General features: G+C 40.8%; 1 protein-coding gene across 1 annotated transcript in view; it reads left to right on the plus strand.

Moving 5' to 3' along the window:
* Window positions 1-797: 797 nt before the first annotated feature.
* Window positions 798-25420, plus strand: part of PRKAR2B (protein kinase cAMP-dependent type II regulatory subunit beta) — a 77156-nt gene continuing 52533 nt past the window's right edge. Inside the window, exon 1 of the mRNA XM_036400846.2 lies at window positions 798-1320. Coding sequence (XP_036256739.1) covers window positions 993-1320 — 328 coding nt within the window. The 5' untranslated portion in view covers window positions 798-992. The remainder of the gene's footprint in view (window positions 1321-25420) is intronic.

A 25420-nucleotide genomic window follows, 5' to 3' on the forward strand; every position in this document is an offset into this window, starting at 1 on the left:
CCCGTAATTGCTACTTTACTCTACTTAAAACATTTAAGCTTCCTGGTGATGACAAGCAGCACCCACTTACCACTGTGCTAAGTAGTCTCTGCATCATGGCTTGGAAGAGCGTCTATGCTGAGCGTTGGCACTCAGCAGTGTTTAAATTGGACTTCTTCCCCCATTTTTAAACAATTGTTTCTTTCTCCAGCTAAATTTTTCGTGGACCTTAAACAACAAGCTGACAAACAGGATGCTCTTGCTAGCACCACATCACCCCTCCCATCCTAAATAATATAGATGAATATAAATCGACAGCACTTCTATACGTATGAATGATGTGCAGAAGAGCTTTAAGGTGGTGCATGGCCGTGAAAAAGCACAGCAGTAATCAGCTGTGAGATGCTACATGCACTGCGGTCCCTCCCTGAGCGGGGCCGCGTCCGCTCATCGGGAATCCCCGCTGCTCGCCAGGGCGGATGCTTGGACACCCCGCAGGGAGAAGGCGCTCAATGCTTGTGTCCCCGGCAGCCCGGGGGTGGCGGGGGCGGCGGTGCCCGGCGGGGCCGTGTCCCGGCAGGGCAGCCCGTGCTGGGGGCAGAGATGCGCTGCCCTGCCGTGCCGTGCCGTGCCCTCCGCGCGGCCCCGCGGCTCCCGGCAGCGCGGGCGGGGCGCGGCGGCCGCAGTCCCCGGCGGGAGGTTGTCATGGTTTCCCGGGTCACATGTGCGCGAGGTTCCCCCGGCGCGGGGGGAGGAGGCGCCGCCGCCGCCGCCGAGGCTGCCGGAGCCGCTGCCCCCCGCGGGCCCGCCCCCCGCCCGCTCCCACCTGCGCCGCCGCCCGCCCCTTCCCGCTGCCCACGGGCGATCCGCCGGGCGCGCCTCGTCCCCCGGGCCGCCGACCCCCGGCCCCGGGCTCTCCCCCCCTCCTTCTCCTCCTTCTCCTCCTTCTCCTCTCCCCTTCCCCTCACCCTCCCCCTTCCTGGCCGGGCTGCGCCCCCCCGGCCGGCCCCGGCATGAGCATCTCCATCCCGGCGGGGCTGACGGAGCTGCTGCAGGGCTTCACGGTAGAGGTGCTGCGGAGCCAGCCCGGGGACCTGCTGGAGTTTGCCCTCCAGTACTTCGGGCGCCTCAAGGAGGAGGCGGCGACGGCCAAGGAGGCGGCGGAGAAGGAGCCGAGCGGCCGCAAAGCGGGCACCGGCCATGACAGGGGCACTCAGCCGCCGCGCCGGGGCCCCCCCGACGCCCGCGGGGTCAACTTCGCCGAGGAGCCCATGCAGACCGACTCCGAGAGCGGCGAGGACGAGCAGCCGCCGCCGCCGCCGCCGCCGCAGCAGTTCCCGGGTAAGGCTCCCCCGCCTCGCCGGGCCCGGGGATGGGGGCGCGGGGCGGCTCCCGCGGCCGCCCGGCCTCAGGTGCGCGGCCGGCGGGGATGGGGGTCCCGGCGGGGATGGGGGTCCCGGCGGGGATGGGGGGCCCGGCGGGGATGGGGGTCCCGGCGGGGATGGGGGGCCCGGCGGGGATGGGGGCCCGGCGGGGATGGGGGTCCCGGGCCGGGCCGGCGGGGGCGGCGGAGCGCGGACACGGGCAGCGGCCGCACGGCGGGCACGGACCGCCCGCGCTGACGCCAAAGAGCGGAGCCCGCGGGAGGGTTCCCGTATCCCGCGGCAAACTTTAACCTCCCGGGCTTTCCCCGGTGTTCGCGGTGCTGGTGTTTGGCATACAGGTATCACCAGCTGCATCGCTTGGAGCGTGTGAGCCGGTAATAGACTAGCAAAGGTCTGTCTGTATATTTCCTTTTTATAGGAGCAAATCTGCATTCCGTAATTAGTGCAAGGGTACGTCTGCCTTAGAAAACACCTCTCATGGCCATGTTACTGTATTCACGCACTTGATTAGGCGTTTTGCGTAGATGCACTTATATGTGTTTTAGAAAGTAGAGCACAATTTAAAACATAATTTCTTCCTGAAAGCCAGAGTGAAATTTTCTGCATTTAGAAGGGCCTGTGGAACAAGTGTTGCTGTGACAGCAAAGAACATTTGCAGTATCTTTGTGTTTGAAGGTAACACCGATCTACACGCAGCTAATGACACCTTATCTTTGTGTGGCTGACAGGTTTTATTTCGAGACTGTGTCAATCCATCTGCTGGTGTGGGTTATGGGATGGGTAGGAGCTGAAGTGCTCTGTCTTTGTGGCATGGGCAGGCTGACTGAAGGGTCAGTCAGTATGGTTAGATGGAGAAGAGGAAAGCGTCCAAACTCCTTTATATCTTTTATTTTTGAGGATAGCTTGAAGTGTACCTCATCAGATCATCAAAGCAGTCATCCCTCCGAGTCGTGCTGGAGGTAGATTTACTTAGCAGAGTACAGAAGGCATTTGTTTGCTAGTTGAATTTCAGTGCGGGTTTTTAAATGATGTGTTATGTGCATTTCATCAGGAAATGTAGATAAACAAGTGGGCGTTTAAGAAGTGGGTAAGTTTTCAAAATGCTTCATGTTACCCCATAAGACAGTCGCCATTCTTTTCATCTGTTCTTTGCAGCTATACCCACGTGTATTTAATGAGAAATTGAATCTGTCAATCAGGTTCTGCAGATTTATGTGGTAATTTTAAACTCTAATGCTGATTATGTGAGATTAGTAGAAATTTGAAAATTTGCTGTCTTTGAAAACTGAAATGGTCATAATGTGGAAGAAAAAAATTATTATCTTGATTCACTAACACTAGATGTGGTCTTTCAAACATTAATTATTCTAACACCAAACAATCTAATTGGTAAATGGAAAACTGGAATGTTGTATGGAGGGAAGTGCAGAAAAGTAGTTTTATTTATTAATGTGTATGTTTTACACACCTGTAACTTTACAGGGTGCTCCAAGAAGCTTTCTAAGATTTTTGAAGGAATACCAGTAATCAAGATTCTTTTGACAGTCTTTTTTTGTTGTGACTGTGAAGAGAGAAAACCATTATTGTCAATTTTCTCATTAAGGGACCTGCTAGAATCTCTTAGTTTGAATTAAAGGAAACAAAAAATGAAAATATTTATGAAGCCACGTGAAGGTTAATAAGAAGTAACTCATGGTAAATGATTACTAATAATGTGCTTGTGTATGTGTGCGTTGTGCAGGAGTGTGTATTTTAAATTCAAATTTTATGTCTGCCCTGAATATATTCTTATTCTAAAGTAACATAACAATGCATCCACTCAGCCTTTTCTTAATAACTGGAGGCATAAAGGCTTGTACTCAAATATTTGTCTAATGGGTTTACATACCAATTTAAAAGCATGTTTCTTCTATGCTTTTGCTTTCTCTTTCTAGAAGTAGTAATTCTTAACTGAACTTTGGGTGAAGTTTTAATTTTTTTTTTGCCTTTATGAATTATTAAACTACTTCTGTATAGCAAATTTGCCCTGTTTGCATCCTTATGAGAGGGCAATAAATTTGAAAAGTTGATAAGCAAATGTAAAATGAAAACCTCTGTGAGGGAGGCCAGACCTGGTCATGGTATCTTTCCTTTGCTAAAGCTGTACATTTGAAATATCAAACTGACAGTACTCCTTAATTAATTAAATCAGAGCATTGGTGAGCTCTCACTGTAAATGCTCCAAACCTATTTTTTTTCCCCTACCACATGCTTCTAAATACCTACAAGCACTGCAGTTGAACTCTTTGTCAGTATTAGTTTTGTCCTTGAAATGTATTTTGGAAGGTACATGAGCATTATCCTGTTTCAGAAATGATGAGCTGAGGCATAAGCTGTGTTAAAAAGAAAAAAAACCCTGTACTCAGGATTAAGAGTTATATGTGAACCTTGAATTAGACTCTGTTTGGGTCTCTGCTGTGTCCATTACCTCACTGCAGAAATCACATAGAGGCAAAAGCAGTTACCTTGTCTGGGGGAAGAACTTTGTTGTATTGGTGTCATAGTTTTGAATAGGCACCTGGAGTTAAGGTGACCTCAGAAATGACATTCTTTATGCTCAGAGCATTTAGATTATCCCCTTTGGAACACACAGTTTAATTTGGGAATGTTTTTCAGGTTTTCTAGTTGATTTGTTTGTTTGCTTTTTCTAAAAAAAAATATTTAATTGTCCTACGTGGGTCTATTGGCATTAATCAGTTACAACAACTAATTCCTACTAAAAAATAGCAGACACTAAATTGAATAGGAAATATGCATAAAAATGAGCCCTATTTTAGAAAATTTCTCCAACTTTTAGCAGGTCTGAAGTATGTATTAAGATTTATAATACTGAGTCTGCAAAATTTGAAAATGCTCATTGAATTATTTGGTTTTTTTACAGTGACTATACTTTTCTTTTGACGTTACTACTTAATGTTGATTTGCAACTTATTTTGATGGGCAATAACCTATGTAATTTGTAACAGTTGTTTGAAAATATTTGCCGTAGATAAAAATTTGCATTTCATCTAGCCTTAATATGAATGAGTAGAGGAGTTTTTTGAGGTAACGTTGCTGTTCTTTAAACTCAAAAGTAGTGCTGTATGTATCATTTGGCAAGACATAGCTTCTGTTTACTTTATTTTTCTTTTGTTTTGTTTTACTTTGGTTTGTTTTGGTGTCTTTCTCAGATAGTGGTGTATTTTAACAGAAAAATACTACAGCTGTCCCTCTCCTCCCCCGTGTGCTTCTGTTGGTGTGTTGGTTGCTTTGAGTTCCTTCTTTGAAAACTTGAGGTAGAAAATGCAAGTCTGTATTTCAGCTTTACCCATTGATTGTGCCTAAATAATATGAGATCACTGTTTAGACAAAACACACATCTTCTACCTTACAATGCCACTTTTAAAGGCATGTCTTTATTTAAGTTCATTTATTCAGACTCAAGTGCTTTACAGATGTACTATTCATAGAAATTTTGAAATAATAGGTAAACTGTAGAAACCAGAAAAAACTTTGCAAACAACTACAATTGTGTCATGTGTAGGTAATGGGTAGATTAGAGCAGTGGAAGGGGTCAGTAAGGACAAAGGAGCAATATAAAAATACATACAAGTTGTAGTAGGATATCCTTAAATAAGGGGCTGTATAGAAAAGCATGTGAATTTCTTATAAATTCAAACTAAAATCTGCAATATGATGGGTAATGGCTGAAATCACTACCATCTGATATGTAGTTAGCCAACCTTAGAAATGAAGTTTTAATAATTTCTACAGTCACTCTTTTGAAATACAGAAAGAAATAAATCATTATTTGTGTGGTTATAAGGACAAACCCCATTGAAGCCAGGCTGGGGCAGCCTTGCTGTGGGTTTGTGCAATTTGGAAGAGACAAGTTTCCAGCCACAGCCCAGTCCCTTGGGAGCATGGCATTGCTGGAGCACTCCTTGGCAAGGCTTTGGCACAGATCTCCTTGCAGTTTGCTAGGCTATGCCTGCTGTTATTCAGAGAATAACATGTGTAAATTAAGTGTTCAGGGTGGGTGGTTGGGAAGAAGATGGATTCTGTGAGGGAAAAGAATTCCAGCTGCAAGAATTCGGTGCCCTGATGGTCCAGTGGGTCTTGGTCAGGGGTTGGCTACTGGCTGCTCTTTTCTATTGGTGTACACAGTCACAAAACCACAAAGCTTACTGTCTGGGCTAAAAATCTTTTAAAAAAATGCAGATTTTTGAAATAATGGTTTCCAGTATTTTTGACAGGAGCAAGCTAAAATATTTTCTTTCTGCTAACAGTTATTTTAAAGAGTAAACCCAAGCAAGTTGGCAGTCGTTTGTGGTCTGTTTGTTTTCTTTTATTCCTTAATCTCACACAGGTGTTTTATTCAAGTTGGGAGGTTTGTCATCCAAAAACTTTGACAAAATTATAAGCAACTAGAAATGTGAAGTTCTAATATGTATCATTTAGTAGCCTTTGTTGGTAGGACTATGACTCCCTTTCAGTCATGTATCTACTTGTGATTGTAGATGAAAGGAATACTTTTGACACAATCATTTTATTTAAAAAAAAAGGATGTTTATATTAATAATTTAGTTGAAATGATAGCAGCCTCCTCTCAAAAAGTATTTATGCATCCCTGCTCAAAATTAAGCATGAATGAGTGGAAGTGTCTCTGCTGGTTAATATTTTGTTGAATAATTTATTTATTATTCAACAATAAATAAATAAAGTGTATTGAAGAGAAGCAGGAGGAAGCTCCAAAGACCTATGGACAGAAAAATAGTAGAAGTATACTAAAAATATTTGAATTTGTCTTCAGCTTCTTTTTCTCTAAAGAAACAACGTGGAGATAATTTTGGCTGACTGTTCAGCTTGGAAAAAGAGAACAGCCTTAATTCAGGATGTATAGGAAGACATAAAATTTTGCTGGCATGGGTTTGTAGTGATTGCATTATGAATTCTAACCTATAAGCAGTGTCAGTACTAACGTTTGCACAGCAATGCTCAGTTTCTTGCTTGTGCCATGTCTGTTTCAAAGGAGAACCTGCTTCCTCAGGAGCTCTCTAGGAATATTGTTTCACTTACTGACTTCATTTCAGTTTCCCAAAGAAACCTTATATTTTTTGTTCCCTGTGTTTACTCCTGTTTATGCATTTAAGTGAATGTAAAAAACCAATTTATTTCCCTGCTTGGTGAACAGAATAAAGCTTAATCTCTGGACATTAAGAGAGTGCTTGTTTTTAGAATGCACTCCTACAGCACAATGACCCAGTGCTTGTAACCTGCACAGAGGTGCTTCATGCATCTGTCAGGAAGTTAAGCTTGGTTTAAGACCTGTATATCTCATGGTTTATCCCAAGTCTGTTATGCAAAAGTATTGCATTGTGTTCTCTGGTTCTGTCCAGTTCCCTCAGTCTGTGTGAAATGTTCCTAAACAGTCAAATCTCTGCAGACTTATTGGCCTTAGCTGCTCCTGTAAATCTGGAACATATGGTTAGGAAATCACACATTTAGGTCACAAGGTACAGATTAGTCAAGGTACAGGCTGCTGCTGCACTTCTGGTTTTCAAATATCAAAGATGACCTCTAGATTGGGAAATTTCATTTGTTGGGGCAGTGATGAAAGAAGCAAGAAGGCAAGGTGGAAGGCAGGACATAGGGGAAGAAAAGGAGTCAGTGTGTGGTAAGGAAAATCCAAAGGTAAAAACAAGAGGTTGGAGGAGATACAGAACTGGGGTAAGGGGAGAAAGATAAAAGAATGGACAGCACATGTGAGAAAACACATGAAATTTTCTGCCCTTGTTTTTCTACCCAGCTATAGCCCTGCTGTCCCAAATTTATATCCTGAATTTTCTACTGAGATTCTGTTTGGCTTATAAATATATTTCAGAAGAGCATAAATGTGACCTTAACTAAAATCAGTGGTCAATGCATTGTAGGATGTGAATTTGGTCATCTGATGCTGAGAGATCTTTTAAATGTTTTGACATGGTCATCTCTTGTTACCATGTCTGGAGCTTCATAACACTTGCATTTTAGTGAAAGTTTCAACTCAGGTTTTTTATGGAGGTTCCAGATTGGTTTCAAACGTTTTCTGTTTTAAAAAATAATAGTAGTGGTCATTATGGAGAAAGTCAACATGGCTGAGAGAGCCGAGATGGTGCTGATGAAGAAATGAAATGTTGAACAGTACACAGCAGACAGGGTGAAATGTCCCTACTTTTAATGCTTAATACAAGTCACAGTGGTTATTTCATCAACTATTATTTTAATGGAAATGCCTTAAAGTCACGCTGTAGTGTAACTATTACCAACCCAGATTTGAACTCCTATTATGAGCTTCAAGTGAATGTAATTATACAGAAGTTCTGTGCTTTAAAAAGGTTAGCAATTTTTAAAAAGTGAATGAAGGAGGAGAAGAGTTTGAGAAAAAGAGCCATTAAAAATGGCTCAGTGTTCTCTGCTTCTGGAATAGGTCTTGACATACCCAAATTGGAAGAAGAGGAGGTGATTTTACCAGGGATGATACATTTATCACACAGTTTGTTTGATATTGTTGCTTGTTTTATGGATGTGGGTGCATAAAAGATGAACTCTGTGTATACATGAATTACTACCTGCTAGATAAACCTGTCAAAAGAAATAAGCTTGTCTATAAGTAGATATTACCATAAACATCCATCAATTAGGGTGTTGTTTGAAAGTATTCTTATGAGACTTCTAAAGGAAATATGCACTTTTTTTCCCCTTTCTTTGGGACATTGGATGATGATGGTGGTGAGTCTGGATAGCTTTATATAGGGGTTTTATACTGAAACCCCTTATCCTTTTAGGGAGCCCTTTTAGGATAACCCTTCCACATGCTGAGTAGGAATGATCACCCATTTGCTGCATGAACAGGATGTTTTGATCATGACAATTAATTACAACTTGGGGTTTATTTAATCTTTTTCTCCATTGAATAAATTTTTTGGTCTGTAGATCAGTTTTCACTCATAGTACGAAACAAGACTTTGTTGAAGAGGGTGAAATTTGCCTTAGAGTGTGCTTTGTTTTCTCTTCATTTTTTACATTTCTAATTGACTGGCATTATTACAGTTTTCCTTGTAGAAAAGCATCATGTTTGTCAGTTTGATTTTTCATTAAAAAATATGAGGAGCTCTGTTTCAGTTTTTTGTGCACTTAGTGATAAAAATAGCAGAAGTACTCACAGAGAATTCCTATTTGCAGTTTCTAGGCAGTGTAATACACGAATCCAGATTTATATCAATGCAGCAAGTAACCCAGAAGACACACAGTTTTGGGGTTACATCAAAAAGATGATGGTAATCAAATGTCCAGTGCCTCATTCAGCATTTCCAGTGATACCATGTCATACAAAAAAGTGGGAGGTCTGAAAGGGAGGGGGATGGAGACAGGGTGCTTGAAGTGCATAGGAGTAAAATGCAGATTGTAGGTACAAGGTATCCTCAGAATGACCTGTACAACAGACATATGGCAGTTTGCCATCCTTTCCATAAATGGCATCCTTTTAGCATTGCTGCTCAGAAAAGTAATTTGTGGATCACGGATAAATAAGGAAATTATAAAGAACAGAACAAAAAAAAAAATCCAAATTTTAATTTAATCAGCCTTGCCTTATTGTGCTATAACACACTGAATAATGGAAGGTAGACTTGTGAAAAGCATGCTGTAACAACAGAAAGTGTATTTCACTTATGTGTGTGACTCTTAAATTGCTTAATGAGATTAAGAAAAGAAATCATCAGGGCAAGAACTTGAAACTGAAAGCTTGAGCAGGTAAAGGCTGATAATGAGAATAGCTGTCTTACACATACAGTTTCAGTTATGTGACTGAAGTGGTTTCTGCAAAGTTGGGCTAAAAGGGACAATTAGTAAATATTATGACGACTTCCTAAATGGAGGGTCTGGAAAATTGCTGTATAAAATAGATTTTGAAAGGAGAAGTAACATCTTTCCTGCTCAGTCATTGCAGATACCATCCTGCTTGTATAAAGGTTTTTATAACAGCATCAATTCCTTCTGAAACCCTGTGATGCAGATGTCAAGCATGTTTTTATAAATAGTGGTAGTGTTTTCATATTGTACCTTTTTAGCAGAGATGTCCATTGTAAAGCATGCCAGATAGGAAGAAAATAAATCCTTTCCCAACACTGGAAAGAAAAGATTCCTTGCAGAGCCTCAGTGTAGGCTATAAATAAAAGATGTACATAATTCTTGGTGTTGGGATGAATACAAGCTGGAACCAAGCATAAGCATCCAGACTGCCTGCCCAAGCACACAGGCTGAAATTCTTGGTGTGTTTTCCCATTCTGATTTTAATGATAGTTTGTAATGCTAGTGTGAAAACCAGAATCCAATGCCATGGGTTGTAAGTGTTGCAGGAGATGGGTTAATTTGAACTTGAAAGTGACAGCTTTGCTGTGGCCTTTTTTGGGTGCTGTGGCCTTTTTTTTGACCTCACATATGAATATATATTGTCACTGCACTGATCTGGTCCTTCCAATTTGTTTCCCATTATTTTTACCACTGAAATTGTTCCTTTTTAGATCCTCTCTCTGAAGCTGTCATACTTTTCATTGATGCTGAAGAACTCCATCTTTGGGCCAATAATTGTCTTTGCTAAAAAATGCAGACTAATACCACAAGTCTTTGAAATCAAGTCCTTTATCAAGAATTTTTGCTATTTAATATCTTGGAAATTAATGTGTAAAATCTAGTGAATATGTTTCAGTATTCCTTCTGTTTTAACAATGGTTAATATGATAAAAAGTATGTCTAATAGAGGGCTGGAATTGTCCTGAGATTTCTTGTTCTCTTCCAAAACAATGTGATACTCATCACACTTGCTGTCATAAACAATTACAATATGTGCTATAGACATCTATCAAAATTTTATTAAGACTTCAAGCAAAATGTTTTCTACCATTGGAATAAACCCATTTTTTCACCATGAATGAGTTTTGAAAGTTGCATATTCTTAATAATTGATGACATTAAGCATGGAGGAGAGGTTTATTTTTTGTCCCCAGTTGTACCTAATTTCTACTGAAATTGAGAAGTTAGGATCTGGTAGCTTTATCAATCTCTTTCTTCAGGAGTCTTTTTAGTACTAGACCCAGTCATCATTTTATGTTTAGTTCTATTTTTGGGGTTTTTATTTTTCAGTTCTGAACTCATAGTGCTTTTTCTTTCCAGCCATTTTGTTCAATAACTTTGAGTAACATTCAAGCATCTGTCTCTAAAACCCATCTTTTAGCTGATAATTTTTCTCTCTCTACTTGTTTTTACTTGGGAGTCTAAACATGAGAAACTTTGATCTAGCCTTCGCCACTACAATATTTAAGCACCTGTGAGGTAATTTAAATACAAAGTTAACAACTTGCCTTCCTTCCTATTGCTTCAGCCTACAGGAAATATTATTTAATGCTTAATGCACATATAAAAAATTGGTTTGAAAGAAGATAGATGGTTATTTATTCTTAGATACTACTAACTTCAATTCCTGTTAAAAAAATTATCTGCAGTATTTTTCTGCATGTCTCCCTTGCTAATCTGTCAGTTTTCCCCTTCTATTGAAATGTAGCTGCTGCTGGCAGTTGAGGTGGGAGTAGATGTAGATTAATTTCCATTATCCACCTTGCAAGAAGAGGTAATTTGTTCTTCTGGTTTTGCCTTCTTAGTATCAGGAATAAAATGGAGTCACTGATTTAAGTGCACCATAATTTGCTGTCTATCTGGAATATATTGTCATATGAACATGGCTCATCTGTAATTGCTTCAGTTTATGGCCTCAAAAAATGCAAAAAAGAAGAGGAAGAATGTCATACTTTCTTCAAGTCCATCCTTCAGATTATTTCATTAACCACAAATGCAGGGTTTGGGAGGTATAGGGAGGCTGGGAAGTCTTGGGAAATCTAATCAAAGAACAGTTTGAGAAAGCTTTGCTTTCCATGCAAATGTGTAGGTGTTAGTCCTCTTCTCTGACTTTGTTTTTGGGAATTTGAGGCGTTTCTCAACAAGAACTTCTGTAAATACTGCTAGAAAGACCTGAGTTTCTTGCTACTGCCAAAATTGGATGTCATTGATCCATTTCCACGAAAGAGAGTTTTCCTGGGAAGGTTATATGGAGCACAAAAATACAGCAATATGTTGCAACCTACTTCTTCCACCTCAACCTTTTTTTTTGGCTGAAGGATTTTTCTCATACACTGGACTAAAAAAAACAAAAACCGAACAACCATCAAACAGTGAAAAGAAACAAATAGTAGTAGGAGGTAGCAAAAGACAGTAAGAAAAATTTCATCTTTTGCCGCTGTTAAGAGGATATCAAGTGTTTTGTTTTCCTTTGCCTTTTAAAGAAAGTGTTTTGTGTTTTGTTAAGTGTTTTGTTTATTTTGCCCTTTTTTTTTTTCAGTATGTGAAATTAAGAAGGTTGCTTGGTCTACTCTTTATCCAGAAGCTCAGTCAGGGGCTAAGATCCATTTCCCTTGTTTTGCGCTCAAGTTTTGCAGTTCTGTTTGGGAGTAATGGGAGATAAATCACAGAAGTGTGTGTGATCACCCTTCTCAGTTGAAAGGAGGCAGATTAATATTTACAATTGTAGCATGACACTCACTGTCTTCATAGCTGTAACACCAGATAATATAAGATCATCTGGGACTGACCTGTACAGGCCTTTCAGAAGAGGAGACAAATAATGGTGACAAGTAAAGGTGACTACAATGATCTGGATCAGATCATTGTAGTCACCTTGGTGTCAGCTTGTACCTCATATTACTGAAATATGCTTTTTGATGTTAGAAAAATGTTTTTATGTCTAACTCTGGAAGAATTCTGCCACTTTAGCATGTGGATCCTTGGCAGAATCAAAACTAAACATGCAAATAAGCTGCAGAGAGACTCCTTAAATCCTACAGGTGAAGGAGAGTATTAGTGCTTCTCCCTAATAAAGTTGGCCATTTATTGTCTCTTCTGGCTTGGAGGCGACAGACCCAAGGTCCCTTTTGTGGGAGCTGGGCTGTGGTCCCAGCCCTGTGGAGGGGTCTGTACCAGCAGGCACTGCTAGAGGCCTCATTGGCATGGCACAAACAGGGCACCATTCCACTGCCACGGGGTAATTTCACCATGAAGCAAAACTGTTTTTGTTCTTACTATGAGCCTAGAGCTTTCTGCACTTGCTAAGATGCGTTTAGCTTCTGAGAAAGCAGTTATTATTTGTGGTTGTGGTCACTATGTTGCCATCTGATGTCTCACCTTTGACATCTATTGCAACGTCCTTATCAGTGAATTTCTTTCTTTTATTCTTTTTAAAGTTTTGATGTTTATTTGCTGAAGTTATTGTATAGTTGCTTGTGGAGAACTAATAAAACTGACTACACATCTCTACTGGCATGAGCCTTCTTTGGTACTTTAAATCATAGTGTGAATTTATTCCAGCACTGGTTGGTTGGTCTGGTGTCCTGGGGTGACTTTATGATGCTTGTATCCCCAGTTGTCTCTGTTTTTGCTGGATGTTAAGTTCTGCATCTTTCAGGCTGGTTCTGAGGGCGAGGTGGGCAAACAGAAGCAGCAGTTTGTGCTCAGGAGCTGCACTCACTGCTCCACATTCCCTCTCCTGGACTGCGCTGTCTGCAGCACGGACAGACAGACAGCAGGACAGAGCTCTCCTTTGCTTCTAGTTAGGTTTTAGCTGGCTGGGGCAGAGCAGTTCCCTGGTCAGTGATTTTCCTTTTCCTTGGAGCTGTCCAGCCCTGCCCTGGGCTGAACACCCAGCAGAGCTCCTGGAGCTCACACCTGGGGCTCACCAGGGCCGCGGCATTTCCAGCTCAGGAGGGGCTGGGCAGGGACTGAGCCAGCTGAGCTACAGCCACAACCAGGACCTCCTGAGTTTGCCATCTCTTCAGAACAGAGAGAGGCTTGCTTGTTTGATATTCATTTTTTATGCTTGTGAATGCTTTTCTTGTTAATAAACAGGTTTTTTTCCACTTTTCTCCAAGGAAATATTTTCCTGAACCAGTAGGGGGAAGGGCTTGAATCTGCTTTCTAGAGGAACCCCTTTTGGAGTTTGCTCCCAAATTTGCTCTAAACCAGGACATATGGGTTCAGTTCAGCTGGGATGGAAACAATCCAGCTTGGTGGCCTGAAGGAGGCAGTGGGTACATGCATGGAGTGTGTATTGTACCCTTGGACTGCTGAGTCTGATTCAGGAAGCAGTTGATTCCTAAAGGTGCACTACAGTGTTCAGGTGGAGGAAGCACCTGAGTGTCTGGTTCAGAGCCATCTACTACTGATATTGAGAATGTCTAGTGCTGATCAGCTGGCAGGCCAAGACTGAGTTTATGTGACTTGTCCTTCATGGTAGGTACTAGTTTAGTATCAGCTTCTGTTTTTCACATATTATTAGGAACTTCTTTCCTTTGAGACTTTTCTCATTGTTGAATTCATTGGAAAATGGTAGAGCAAGTTCAGTTTTTTCTTTTGTTAAGGAATTTGTGTATCACTTGAACCCATGAACTTGCCCTTGCTTGTTTCCAGTGTTTGAATGACTTCTGCTGAAACCAATTTCAAATTGACAGGTGAGGTTCTGTGGAACAACACTTGTTCTTTCTAAATATCAAGAATAGAAATGTAATTGCTGTGACACTTGCAGAGAGCAGTTACCTCTGACTGATGCTTGGAAAGTAACAGGAGCCTAGTTATTGCTGAAGATACCTAGAAGTATTGCTTTGATGTTTTTGTTTTGTTTTCATTTGGAAAATGTACAAAGGTCAGAGTATGAACACATGTGCTGCTTTAAAAATGTAAAGACCAAGCGAATAAGATGTGCACATTTATTCTGGAAACCCTACTTTAGATTTACTTCTGGCTAGGAACTGACATTGTTTAATTTGTGCTCTGCATTCCAGGAAAAACAGTTTATAGTTTACTTTTTTTCCAGATGAAGGGATGAATTTAGCTTTCCTTTTAGCGAGAGCCTTTAGTGCAGTACATTTTAGGTATAGTTTTTTCCCCCTCTAAAACTAGCCTCATGCCTTTCTTGCACAAATTGTGTTTTAGAGATTGAGCAGTTGCAAGGTTTTCTAAGGATAATTTCTCCCTGTGTAGGTATTGTTTGATATGGGCTTCTGTGTTCCTAGAGTGAGGATCAGATGGATGTAACTGATTGAGCTTAAGGGAGTGAAAAGAAGATTTAAGTTTTGTAGTTTGTAGTTGGAAAGTTACACAAATTCCAGTGAGAATGTGAGGTGAAACTTGGCACTGGATACAAAACTGTCACTCTTTTCCTGTTTGTATCAAAAGCAATTCTAATCATACTTCTCAGTTTTAAAAAAAGTGATTTTGGTGATCAGTAGTTTTGATATCTAAGATAATACATACTATTTTATTTGTCTGAATTTCTGTTGTCAGATCCCACGTATTTTATGGAAGTTGTTTGATTTCTAAGTAACTTCTTATTTTAAAAGCAAAAAGGAGAGCTTTGAACTGGAGATGTGAAACAAATGAAAGAGGCATGTTTATCAGAATTACTGGCATGTCTATAAAACTGGATGGTGATAATCTATAATCCTTACTGAAATTTTAAGGTCATGATACAGGAACACCTACGGTGACTATAACACTGTATGCTATGGGAAATACATACCTGTCTGTTTTTAATAGACTGGCCTGATGAAGCTCTTGTAGTCCATCAAATTAGTGATAAAAACATTTTTAAAATGATTATATAGGGTGTAGTATAGTAGCAGAGGGTAACTTCCCACATCCTACCAGTCGTAAGAAGTACTTGAAAATTGTGGGAAAAATTTATTTTAATACTCTGTGGGTCTGGATGAAATCCACAAGACAAAGGAATTTAGACTGAAGGCTAAGTTTTTGTCTATTCTAATCTCATCCCTTGATAACTATCCTTTAAGGAAGAAGAATGATCCACAAATTTAAAATAGGCCTCTGAGAGTTAAGACAAATTAGGTTAAATGTTCATGTGTGTCTCAGTCTTGCTGTGTGCCTTTGAGTAGTTTGCACTAGTGCCTGTAAATTGGCAAAATGGAGTATTTGCCATTCCCAGCTTGCTGGGATCTTGTAGCAGTATGTGTGTGAAGGATTGTGAAGGGCTCATGTGTCATTGTTTGCCTGCAATACTTAAAAAAACTTCTGTATCTTAGAGTCCAGGGCCCAATTGATGCTAGAATTTAAGAAATTTTTATCTGATGTGTCATTTTTTTCTGGCCAAATATAGAAAATGATGAGTTTATCTTTGATTGAAAGGTGCAGGAATACCTGAGCAATCAGCAAAGCCCTTTTAACAGATGAGATCTCTATGATTTGTTTAGGCTACAAAGATTGCACTTAAAAGTGTAATAAACCTGAGATTGCATTGCTTGATATCCCTAGCTCATTTTGTCATTTACCAAGTTCTTTTTACAAAAGGTGCTTGTGGCTGTTAGCATGGGCTCCTGCCAGGTAACTATTACAGAATCCTGCCTTCAACCATGTGCTCTTCATAAAGGTCATGCATTGACTCTGCCTGTAAAAGGGAATAAGTTTTTAGTCTTAAGTCACCATCTTTTCTTAAAAAAAGTTGTCTGTTTTTGTAACTTCATGGGTTTTTTTAAAAAATCCACTATTAGGACAAAAAGTGTTCATCTATTTTTTTCTTGCCCAAAATAATCTCCTCATCTTCTCTTGTAGTAACCTAATATGAATGCTGAGAATGTTACTGAAAAGCAATATTTATCGTGATTTATTAATTGAGTGTCCTTTAATTTCACAAACTTCCTAAAGCAGTCTGTGTGGATTTTGGGTTTTTTTTTTCTTTTTTTGAGAAAGCAAGACAGAAATGTTATAAAATTCCAATTTAATTTACAAAAATGGATAGGGCTTTTTTTTCTGCTGAGGGTTTAATGTAAAGCATGCATCTTCCAGTAAGTTAAAGAAGAAACTCTAGTGTATCTTTGTGGATACTTGAATATCCAGATCACTGGGCCAGTCTGCTTTTCAGCATGCTTGTTTGCACATTGTCTTGGCTTCAGAAGAAGAAATTTTAGTGCTTTACCTTGGAATATGGCATAGCCTGGAAAGTAGGGCATTTTTTTTTTCCAGAGGTGTGGGTTGCTAGTCTGCCATGTACCAGTCAGGCAGTGTTTTGTTTTCCTTTTTTAATGCACTCTGGACATTTTCTGTTTACCTGATTAAAAGAATTTCTTGAAAGGCAGTGTAGGTTGTGGGAAGACTATCAGGACACGTAGCACTTTGTCATACACAGATTAAAGCATTTTGCCATTTCCCAAAGCAGGGAGTCTGAGCAATATTCCAGATTATCTGCATCTGCTAGTCTGCCTTTATTCTGGCTCTGTATATTCCTGGTCAGTACCCAAATCTTGGATCATATTCCCAGGTAGATAAGTGTAAATAGACAATGTGAAAGTGTGTGTTGGACTTCTTGGATGAGTCTACAGGAAAGGAGTCTTTGGGTCATAACCCATGACATTTGCTCTGGTGGGTTGTAGCTGTATTTCAGGTAATTGTGTCATGATCACATGTAATTTTGCTATGGAATCTGAAGTGGAAGCATAGTAGGGGTTTTTTGTTTGGTTTTTTGGTTTTTTTTTAAAGCCCTCTGTTGGAAGACCATTATATTATGCCAAGAATTATTTTGTTGCCTGATGACTAATGAGTCTGTTGGAGAATATTGCTGTCAAGAGTCATGGAAAGTTGGCCCCTGCTAGGAATCTCACAGATAGTTACTGGAGGAAGTCAGGACAATGTTCTCAAGCATCCCTAGCCAGGGAAAGAACAAAATGGGTGCGAAAGTGTCTGTGATGCTGAAGTTCACTTACAAGAGATGCAACTTTTCAAATGCTGCCCATACTGTTGTGCAAAATGGAGAAGTGCTGAAAAATCCACTACTTGCCATTACTAGACATTTCTGAATGTGATCCACATGTAATGGAGCTGAAAGGCATAATGGGATTTAGTTTACATTTGGAGTGCTTTTAACATTACTGCAGTATCAAGAAAAGAAATTATAGAAAATACATCTTTGTATCTGTACTTTGACTACCCCTTTTCCCAGGGAATGTTGTTCAGGTGCTGCCCTGAATCTCTGTTTCACATTAACACAACAGAAGGTACTGAAATAAATGGGTGTCTGCAGTTTCCTTTGCCACTCCTCAGCTCACTTGCATGAGTTGATTTGCTCAGAAAAGGTCTGTCCTATTAATCCATAAGGTCTGCTCAGCTGTGGGATCTCTTTGTGACCTCTCCATTCTCTTGAAAAATGAGTTATTTGCCCTCAAAGATTCCATAATTGAGGCACAGGTAGGAAGCAGTTTGAGAATAAAAACTAGATGCATAAAGGGGCTCAAGTGGCAATATTTGGCATCATTATGCACAAATTACAGCTTTGGGGCACAAAAATCTCCTCACCAAGTCAGGGTGTAGTCCTGGAATGTTCTGGGGATGTTCTGTATTGTTACTGTGGAAGAGAAAAACAGTCTGATATGAGTGTAGGCCTGGAAAAAGATGCTAAATGAAGGCATTACACCATAAATGTACTGTGTTAGCTGCTGTTTGCCTCTTGGCACTGGGACAGTCACATGCAGCAGCTTGGGTCTGTGCTTCATCATGGTCATATAAATGTATGTATCATGATGCAACAGAAGTATCATGACTGAGTAGGAGACAGAAACTGGGCTGTGCAAAATGCTGTGCTGTGAGTTGCAACATGTTCTGCATGCCTGCATTTGCTAGAAGAGAGAGAGCAACAACAGGGTTACATGTTTGAAAATTGAGAGCTAAATATTTGAGGGCAATTTCAGGATGAGGATGGTGTGATCATGGAGATGAGGCCCATGCTCTGTTTGCTCTTTGGTCAGTTGGTAGCCATCACAATGGGTCATCACAAGGGAGTGGGTCTGAGTCCTGCCTGGTCACTTGGAAAGTAGCTATCCCTGATTGTCACCATTCTTTACCTGCCCACTTCTGGGGAGAACAACTCCCAGCTGTTCAGTTTTGGAGGTGCCATTTGTAAGATTCTCAGTTCACTGTTGACAGCATGATATGTCGATGTGGTGCTCCTCCGTGTCATTCTTTGTCAATAGAGAGAACAAAAATTTGCTTTATTTTAAGTCACAATAGATTACTGTTGATGGATTTTTCTTGTTATTTGCAGTCCTTCAATTGCTCTGGGAGATCTCACATGTCTTCAGCAGCAGCTGATTGCATTGCTGCTGAAGCAATGTCAACAAGCCAGCATCAAACTAACTCAAAAATTAAGCCTGTGAAGATTTGTGGAGTCACTTAGGTATCACTGTCACCAGGGATTTTTGGTGAATTTCTCTTTGCCTTTCCATGGCTCATACAGACATTCATTGAAGTCAACCTGAAACACACTTGGGGTCTCTATAATTAGGGCATCATCAGTGGTCTTGTGGATGAGGATGGTGGTTCTGACTGTTGGAAAGGGAGGTAGATGCTTGTATTATTCAAGTTGAATCTGTATCTCACCACCTCCTTCAACTCCTGTTGTCCCACACATGTGCAGGGGCAGATGAGAGCAGATACTGCCATGGTATCCAAGGTATCCAAGGCCTGTGCTGAAGTGAGTGCAGCTGCCAGCACCAGCTGTGCTTCACTGACTTCCCCCTGAGAGCTGTAAAGGCCAAATCACAGAGGGTGCTTTGGCCAGCAGCTTCACTGCCATCCCCAGTAGCTGCTTGCAGTAATTTAGCACTGCATGTATATGGGAAGAGAACAGTGGAATATTTTGGATTTTCTTTTCTCTCCCCTCCTCTCTCTTCTACCTTTGACTCAAACTCTGAGATCTCTACACTATTTTTTGTAGCCCAGGCTTTTATTGCTGGTGCTGCCCAGGTCTGTAGCCTAAGAGTACAGGCATTAACTAGAAACAAACAAAAAAAATAACCCCAGAAATATCCCAAACGTGTTCTCAGAAGCCACAGTCAGACCTGTGGGATCTGATCTTGGAGAAGGTGTCAGCCACCAAGTTAAGTGACTTCAGCAGGTGTGTTCCTAGCTGGTGTCAGGATACTGGGACTTGCTCGTTTTGGTGTTTCACTAACTGCTTTGGTTGGCTGCCAGACATGGACAGTTTGTCTAAAGTGGGAATTATGTTATTTGTAGTCTAACCAGTGGAACCTCTGAGTAGGAAATGGGTGGTAGGTTCTGCCTGTGGACTGTTAGGTGTTTTGTTAGTCAGCATGCTGGACTCAAGGAAGCACTATCCTGCCATCAGTATCACCCACAAGCTGCTTCTATGTGGTAGGAGTGAGGACAAGATATTTCTTAAGAGCTTCTCTTTTTGGCTGTGCTTATATTTATTTTGTTTGGTTAGGGTTTTCTTCAAATTTATTTTCTGAAACAGCCATTCTTCTTATTATATTAAAGCAATAACTCTTGGGGTTTGGGCTTTTAAATCTTTTTTTCTTTACAGTCACTGTGCTTTCTGATGAGGTACATCTCAGCCTGTCTCCAAAACCAAATGTGGAAAATGTGCTTTGCCTCATTATCTGAAAGCTAACAAAATTGTCTATTTTAGAACTGAATAGCTGAGAATTCATTATCATGTATGCAAGAGAAACTCCCTTTAAGTACGTACTGTTCTTAAATATGCAAACTTTAAATATGCATCAAATCCAAAATCTTAGATTTCACCAGGAAGTGAATAAGCAGGCAATGCAGATTGCAGATTATACATATTCAATACTTCTTCATCAAGGTATTTTGTACCACACATTTCTGCCAAGGCAGTCCTTGGAAGCAAGCAGAGTCTTTGTATAAAATGTTTGCTTTGGAAAGTTTTAATGGTGTTTGCCCATATAGGATTTGTTGTAGTAACCTGATAGCAAAGTGACGAAAACATGAAAAATAGTAGGAAAACCTGAGTCTCAAAACCTTTGAGGCTTTAGATTAAACATGGGTAGTATGAATGTGTATGGGAGAATGCAATTATGTTCACCATTGTCAAATGATATAAAATAGATGAGATAATTATAAACTCTACACAAAAGTGCACTCCTTCAGAGAAGAATACTGACATCTTCTCCAGCCCACTTCCACCAGTGAGATTGGAGTGTTATTCCTTTTGTAATAAATATATCTTGTCAAGAGACAAAGACAGGCCAAAATTTTGTAAAAAATAAACCAATCAAACAAACCAACCCTCCCCCCCAACAAAGGACCTAAAGCACTGTTATGTAATGGCTAAGAGAAGGAAATCAGGAGAACAAGTCATTCATGTAAAATCTTCAGTGCTCTAGTTTTCAGTTTGACAGAAATATTGTTTCAAGGACAGGTACAGATTTTTTATTTCATGAGATGCTGAACCTGAAGCAATTATGCCAATTTGATCCTTTACAGGATCCCAGCTGATCTGGGGATTGCTGTAGAGCTTTGGCAGAATGACCAGTTTTTCTTGTGTATACATTGGTATACGTGCTCCAGGCAGCAAAATTAGAAAGCAGAAAAGAACATGAAATGGAGGTAAATGCCTATGCAGCAGTGTTAGAAAGCAAATAACCACAGTATTCTTAAAATAGCTTGTGAAATTTCAAGTGACAAGAAGCCATTTAGAGATGGTAAGAAGGTAAGCATTACTGATGTTTTGTGTCAGATTGTTTGGTAGCAGTTGTAAGCTGTGCTCTGCCTGTAGCAGAATATCCCTTGGAGATGGTAATACATTAGCAAAGCAGTGATGTTGGGTGTAGTGATCGTGTTAAAAAACCCCAACCTAACAAACAAAAAAAGCCCAACCCACTCTGCTAGGGCGGAAATAAAAACAGAATCTCTAGGAGGTGACCCCCTGCTGAAGCAGGGCTGCAGGTCTTGGGTCTTGTCCCTGGGCAAGGACTGGGGTTTTGTACCCAGGGCATGGCCCAGGAAGATTGACCTCCCTCATACATTTATTCCATTGGTACTTTTAGGCTCAGTTTTCCTTTCAAAAGGTGTGAAAAATGCCAATCACTTGTTTTTAAAATTTTAAAAGTTTAATAGTAATGAAATGGTTATAAAAATAGTAATACAATTAGAGTAATAATAATTTGGACAATTTGGATTAGGACAATATGTGACAATAAAGACAAAGAGTTATGGACGTCCAGGTACCTTATTCTGGGCAGCACAGCCTGAAAAAGGACACCATTAACAGAGGATTGACCCTTAAAACCACTAACCTGTTGCATATTCATACACCTCATACATGATGCATAAATTCCATTCAAACACAAGATTCTGTCTGATCTGTGTCAACTTCTTCCTCTTAATCCTCATGGTGTCTTCATGGCTGAGTGAGGTGGGAAGAAGTTCATTTCTTCTGATAATGGGGCAATAAATTCCCTTTCTCTGAAAGATTTAGGTGTCCTGTGGCTGCTATCTCAGTGCAAGTCCTTTCTTTAGAAAAAAAAAAGTATCTTACATAGCATGGTTTCTATTTTAACATTTTGTTATAACCTAAAACTATATTTAACACACTACTTAAGAGAATTAATACAGCGTTACTTTCTAACACAACACATATAATATTCCTTTTAATATTTGCAAAAAGCCAATCATAAAATACACATTTTTCACAAAAGGTGTTGTCTCTGACACTACTACTTTTCATCATATATCCTGAGTAATCCAGGGCTGAGGGCAGCAAGTGCTCCAAACCAAGATTTCCACACATGTACACATCTTCTGCTTCTACATAGACACATTCCAACACAAATTAACTTTTTTACCCTGTGGTATTACACAAGATTAGAATTATTGCTGTAAATTTTATATATTTGTTTCCTCTTATCTAGATCACTGATTACTTTTAATCAGATAATGACCAAGTGTACTGGTCACAAGCAATAATGAGGATGAATTTCTAAGGGCAAACATGCTAAGTAATAGGATACATATTTAAGATAGGAAAACTCATCAATATCTTCACTTTGTTGCTTTAACATGGGACACTAATCTGAAAGAATAGATGTAAAACTAAAATTAAAAAAAAAGCCTAAAATCTTGATCAAGCTGTTTGGGTGCGAAAAATCAGCATTTGATTCCCAATTAGGAGCTGTGACAGCCCATTTCACTGTGTTGGGTCATTGGTCTAACATATCAGGCAGCCATTTAATTTTTTTATTTTCAGTGTTTGTAATTACATACAGCATCAATTATTCATAAAAGCTGAAATCTCTTTAGCTGGTATGAGTAGGAGAGACTTATTTACATCACTTTCAAGGTTCTGTGTTCTGACAGGTTAAATAAACAAGTTGTAGAGTAACTCCAGGGAGAGTTGGTTTCACTGGGGCCGCAGCCTCACTGCCCCTGTGCAGGCACACACAGCACAGGGGATCAGCAGGAGGAGGCAGAGACGTGCCCACCCCTGCAGGGCTGTGCTCTCGTGTCCTGGGATGGCTGCAATGGAGGGACAGGGCTCTTTGGGAAGGACAGGCAGCAGAGATGAGGGGAGGGTGCTGCCCTCGTGCCAGTGACCAGCTGGAGGGCATGGAGCAAAGTCTGGGGAAAGAGGAGAGAGCCTGTGGGTCAGGATTAAAGGGAGGGCAGGGACAGGGGACGTTGCAGTGGGGTCTGCTACAGCTGCCAGGCCAGGAACCACATGAGGTCCTCTGTGGGTGTCCTCACATTCAGAACTCCTGGTGTGTGGGATTCACAGTCTCTGAACCTGAGAGAAGCAGAGAAAAGAATGATCAAAACCATTCTCATCTCAATTTCTGCTCCTCTTGTTCACAAGTGGAATGCATTGTGGAAGATTGTTTACCTGAAGGGAATTGGTAATTGGATTCTGGTGTGAGTGTTTGATTCATTGACCAATTGAATCCAGGTGTGTGTGTCGGGACTGTTGGCTGACAGTCATGAGATTTTGTGCAGTTGAGTTGAGTGCAGTTGGGTCGTTGTGCAGATTCAGTTTAATGTAATATAATGTAGAATAACATAGTATAATAGAGTAATTAATTAGCCTCTGATATCCATGGAGTCCTGCTCGTCTTTCTCCCTGCCACTGGGCTGCAGTGACCATGAAGTGGTGGAGTTTGAGATCCTCAGGGTGGTGATTAGGGTGCACTGCAAGCTCAATACCCTGGACTTTAGCAGAGCAGATTTTGGCCTTTTTGGGGATTTGATTGATAGAGTGCCCTGGGAGAAAGTCCTGGAGGGAAGAGGAGCCTGAGAAAGGTGGTCAATATTCAAGAATTACCTCCTCCAAGCTGAGGGGTGATGCATCCTAACAAAGAGGAAATTGGGTAAAACTGCTAGGAGGCCTCTATGGATGAAGAAAAGAGCTCCTGGACAAACTCAAACACAAAAAAGAAGCCTACAGCAGGTGGAAGCAAGGACAGGTAGCCTGAGAAGAATACAGAGAGATTGTCTGAGCAGCCAGGAGTTAGGTTAGGAAAGCTAAAGCCCTGAAAGAAGTCTGATCAGGGATGTCAAGGCCATCAAGGAAAGCTTCTGTCTGTGATATGTTCATGATAAAAATAAGACCAGGGAAAATGTGGGCCTTCTCCAGAAGGAAATAGGAGACATGATTATCTGTATATGAAGAAGGACAAGGTCCATGACAATAAAATTGTTATGGACCTTGTTTTCTCCATGTACAGAGCAGTAAAATTGCTTCATCCTTTGCTGGCAAATGCTCCAGCCACAGCACCCAAGTTGCAGAAGACTTCAAGTCCCCGAAGGGACTGGGAGAATGAGGAACCATTTGCTGTAGGAGGTCAGGTTCAATATATTCTGAGGAACCTGAATGTGCACAGGGTGGTGGGACCTGATGAGATGCATCCATGGACTCCAAGGGAACTGTCCAAGGAAGTGGCTAGGCTGCTGTCCATCAAATTTGAGAAGTCATGGCAGTCAGTGAAGTTTCACTGACTGCAAAAGGGAAAACATAAGCCCCTTTTCTAAAAATGGGAAAAAAAGGAAGACATGGGGAACTACAGGCTAGTCAGTTGTACCTCAGTAGATACATACAGTGAGATACTCTGGTTTCTGTGTATTTTAATCCTTTTATAGATGTATTGATGTCTGCAAAGACAGCAATAATTATGTATGTATTTGTTTTGGTACAGATGGTTTTAAAATCTCTAAATGTCATTTTTAATGAAAAAAAAAATTTAAGGCATTCTATGAGATTAAGCCATTTTTTCTTGCCAACATCTACTTTTCTTGCAACAGGCAAATAATTCCCTCTCTCTTTTTCTCCCAGTAGCACATAAATGCTACCACTATAGTAGTGTTGTTTCTCCCTCATCTTTGGCTTCTCAGTCAGCCTACAGGATTCACTGAAAGCCTGTGATACCTTCATGCCTCACTGCCTGCATTCTGCTCTGTATGGGAGTGCACCTGTCTGTGTGCACTCTGTCTCCCTGGCTACAGAGCAGACTCAGCTCCTTAGGGAGCCCTTTCTTCCTGAAGTGTGTTCTTGCAGTGCCTTCCAGCAGCACACCTTTCTTTGCATGGAGCCAGATCCCTCTGTGTGCAGGTCCTGCCCTTTTAGGAACTGTGGGAATTCTTCACCAAGGTTAATCAGAGTTTTGGAGTGGGCTTCAGACATTCTTGAGATGTTAAGATTTGTATATTGGGAAGTTTGGTGGCAGTGTTGCTGTCTAACCTGTCAGGTTCTTTGGCTGACTGGTACATACAGGAAGCACCTGTGGCTGTGATTTACCTTTTCTCTTTGTGTAAAGGCCAAACCTATGTGCTGCTGTTTTTCCATTTTGTTTTTAATAATTAAAAAAATCCTCTTCTGAGACTGATTTATTTGGTGAGGGAAATAATAAAACATAACTCATGTATTTCATCGTTGAATATTACCATTGCTGTTAAATTTCCAGATTGAAATACAAATATTTTGAAAGCTGTGCTCTAACTACTGTACTGCCAGGACTGTTTGTCTTCCAGATAATAGCTGTGTATTTGCTGTGCTCATCCCTTCTTCTCATGCCTCACAGTTGTCATAGCCTTTCACAGAGAAAAGACAAGAACCATTCTCCATAGACCTGGCAACTTCT

Source organism: Molothrus ater, chromosome 5 (genome assembly GCF_012460135.2).
Source record: "Molothrus ater isolate BHLD 08-10-18 breed brown headed cowbird chromosome 5, BPBGC_Mater_1.1, whole genome shotgun sequence".
Lineage (NCBI taxonomy): Eukaryota > Metazoa > Chordata > Aves > Passeriformes > Icteridae > Molothrus > Molothrus ater.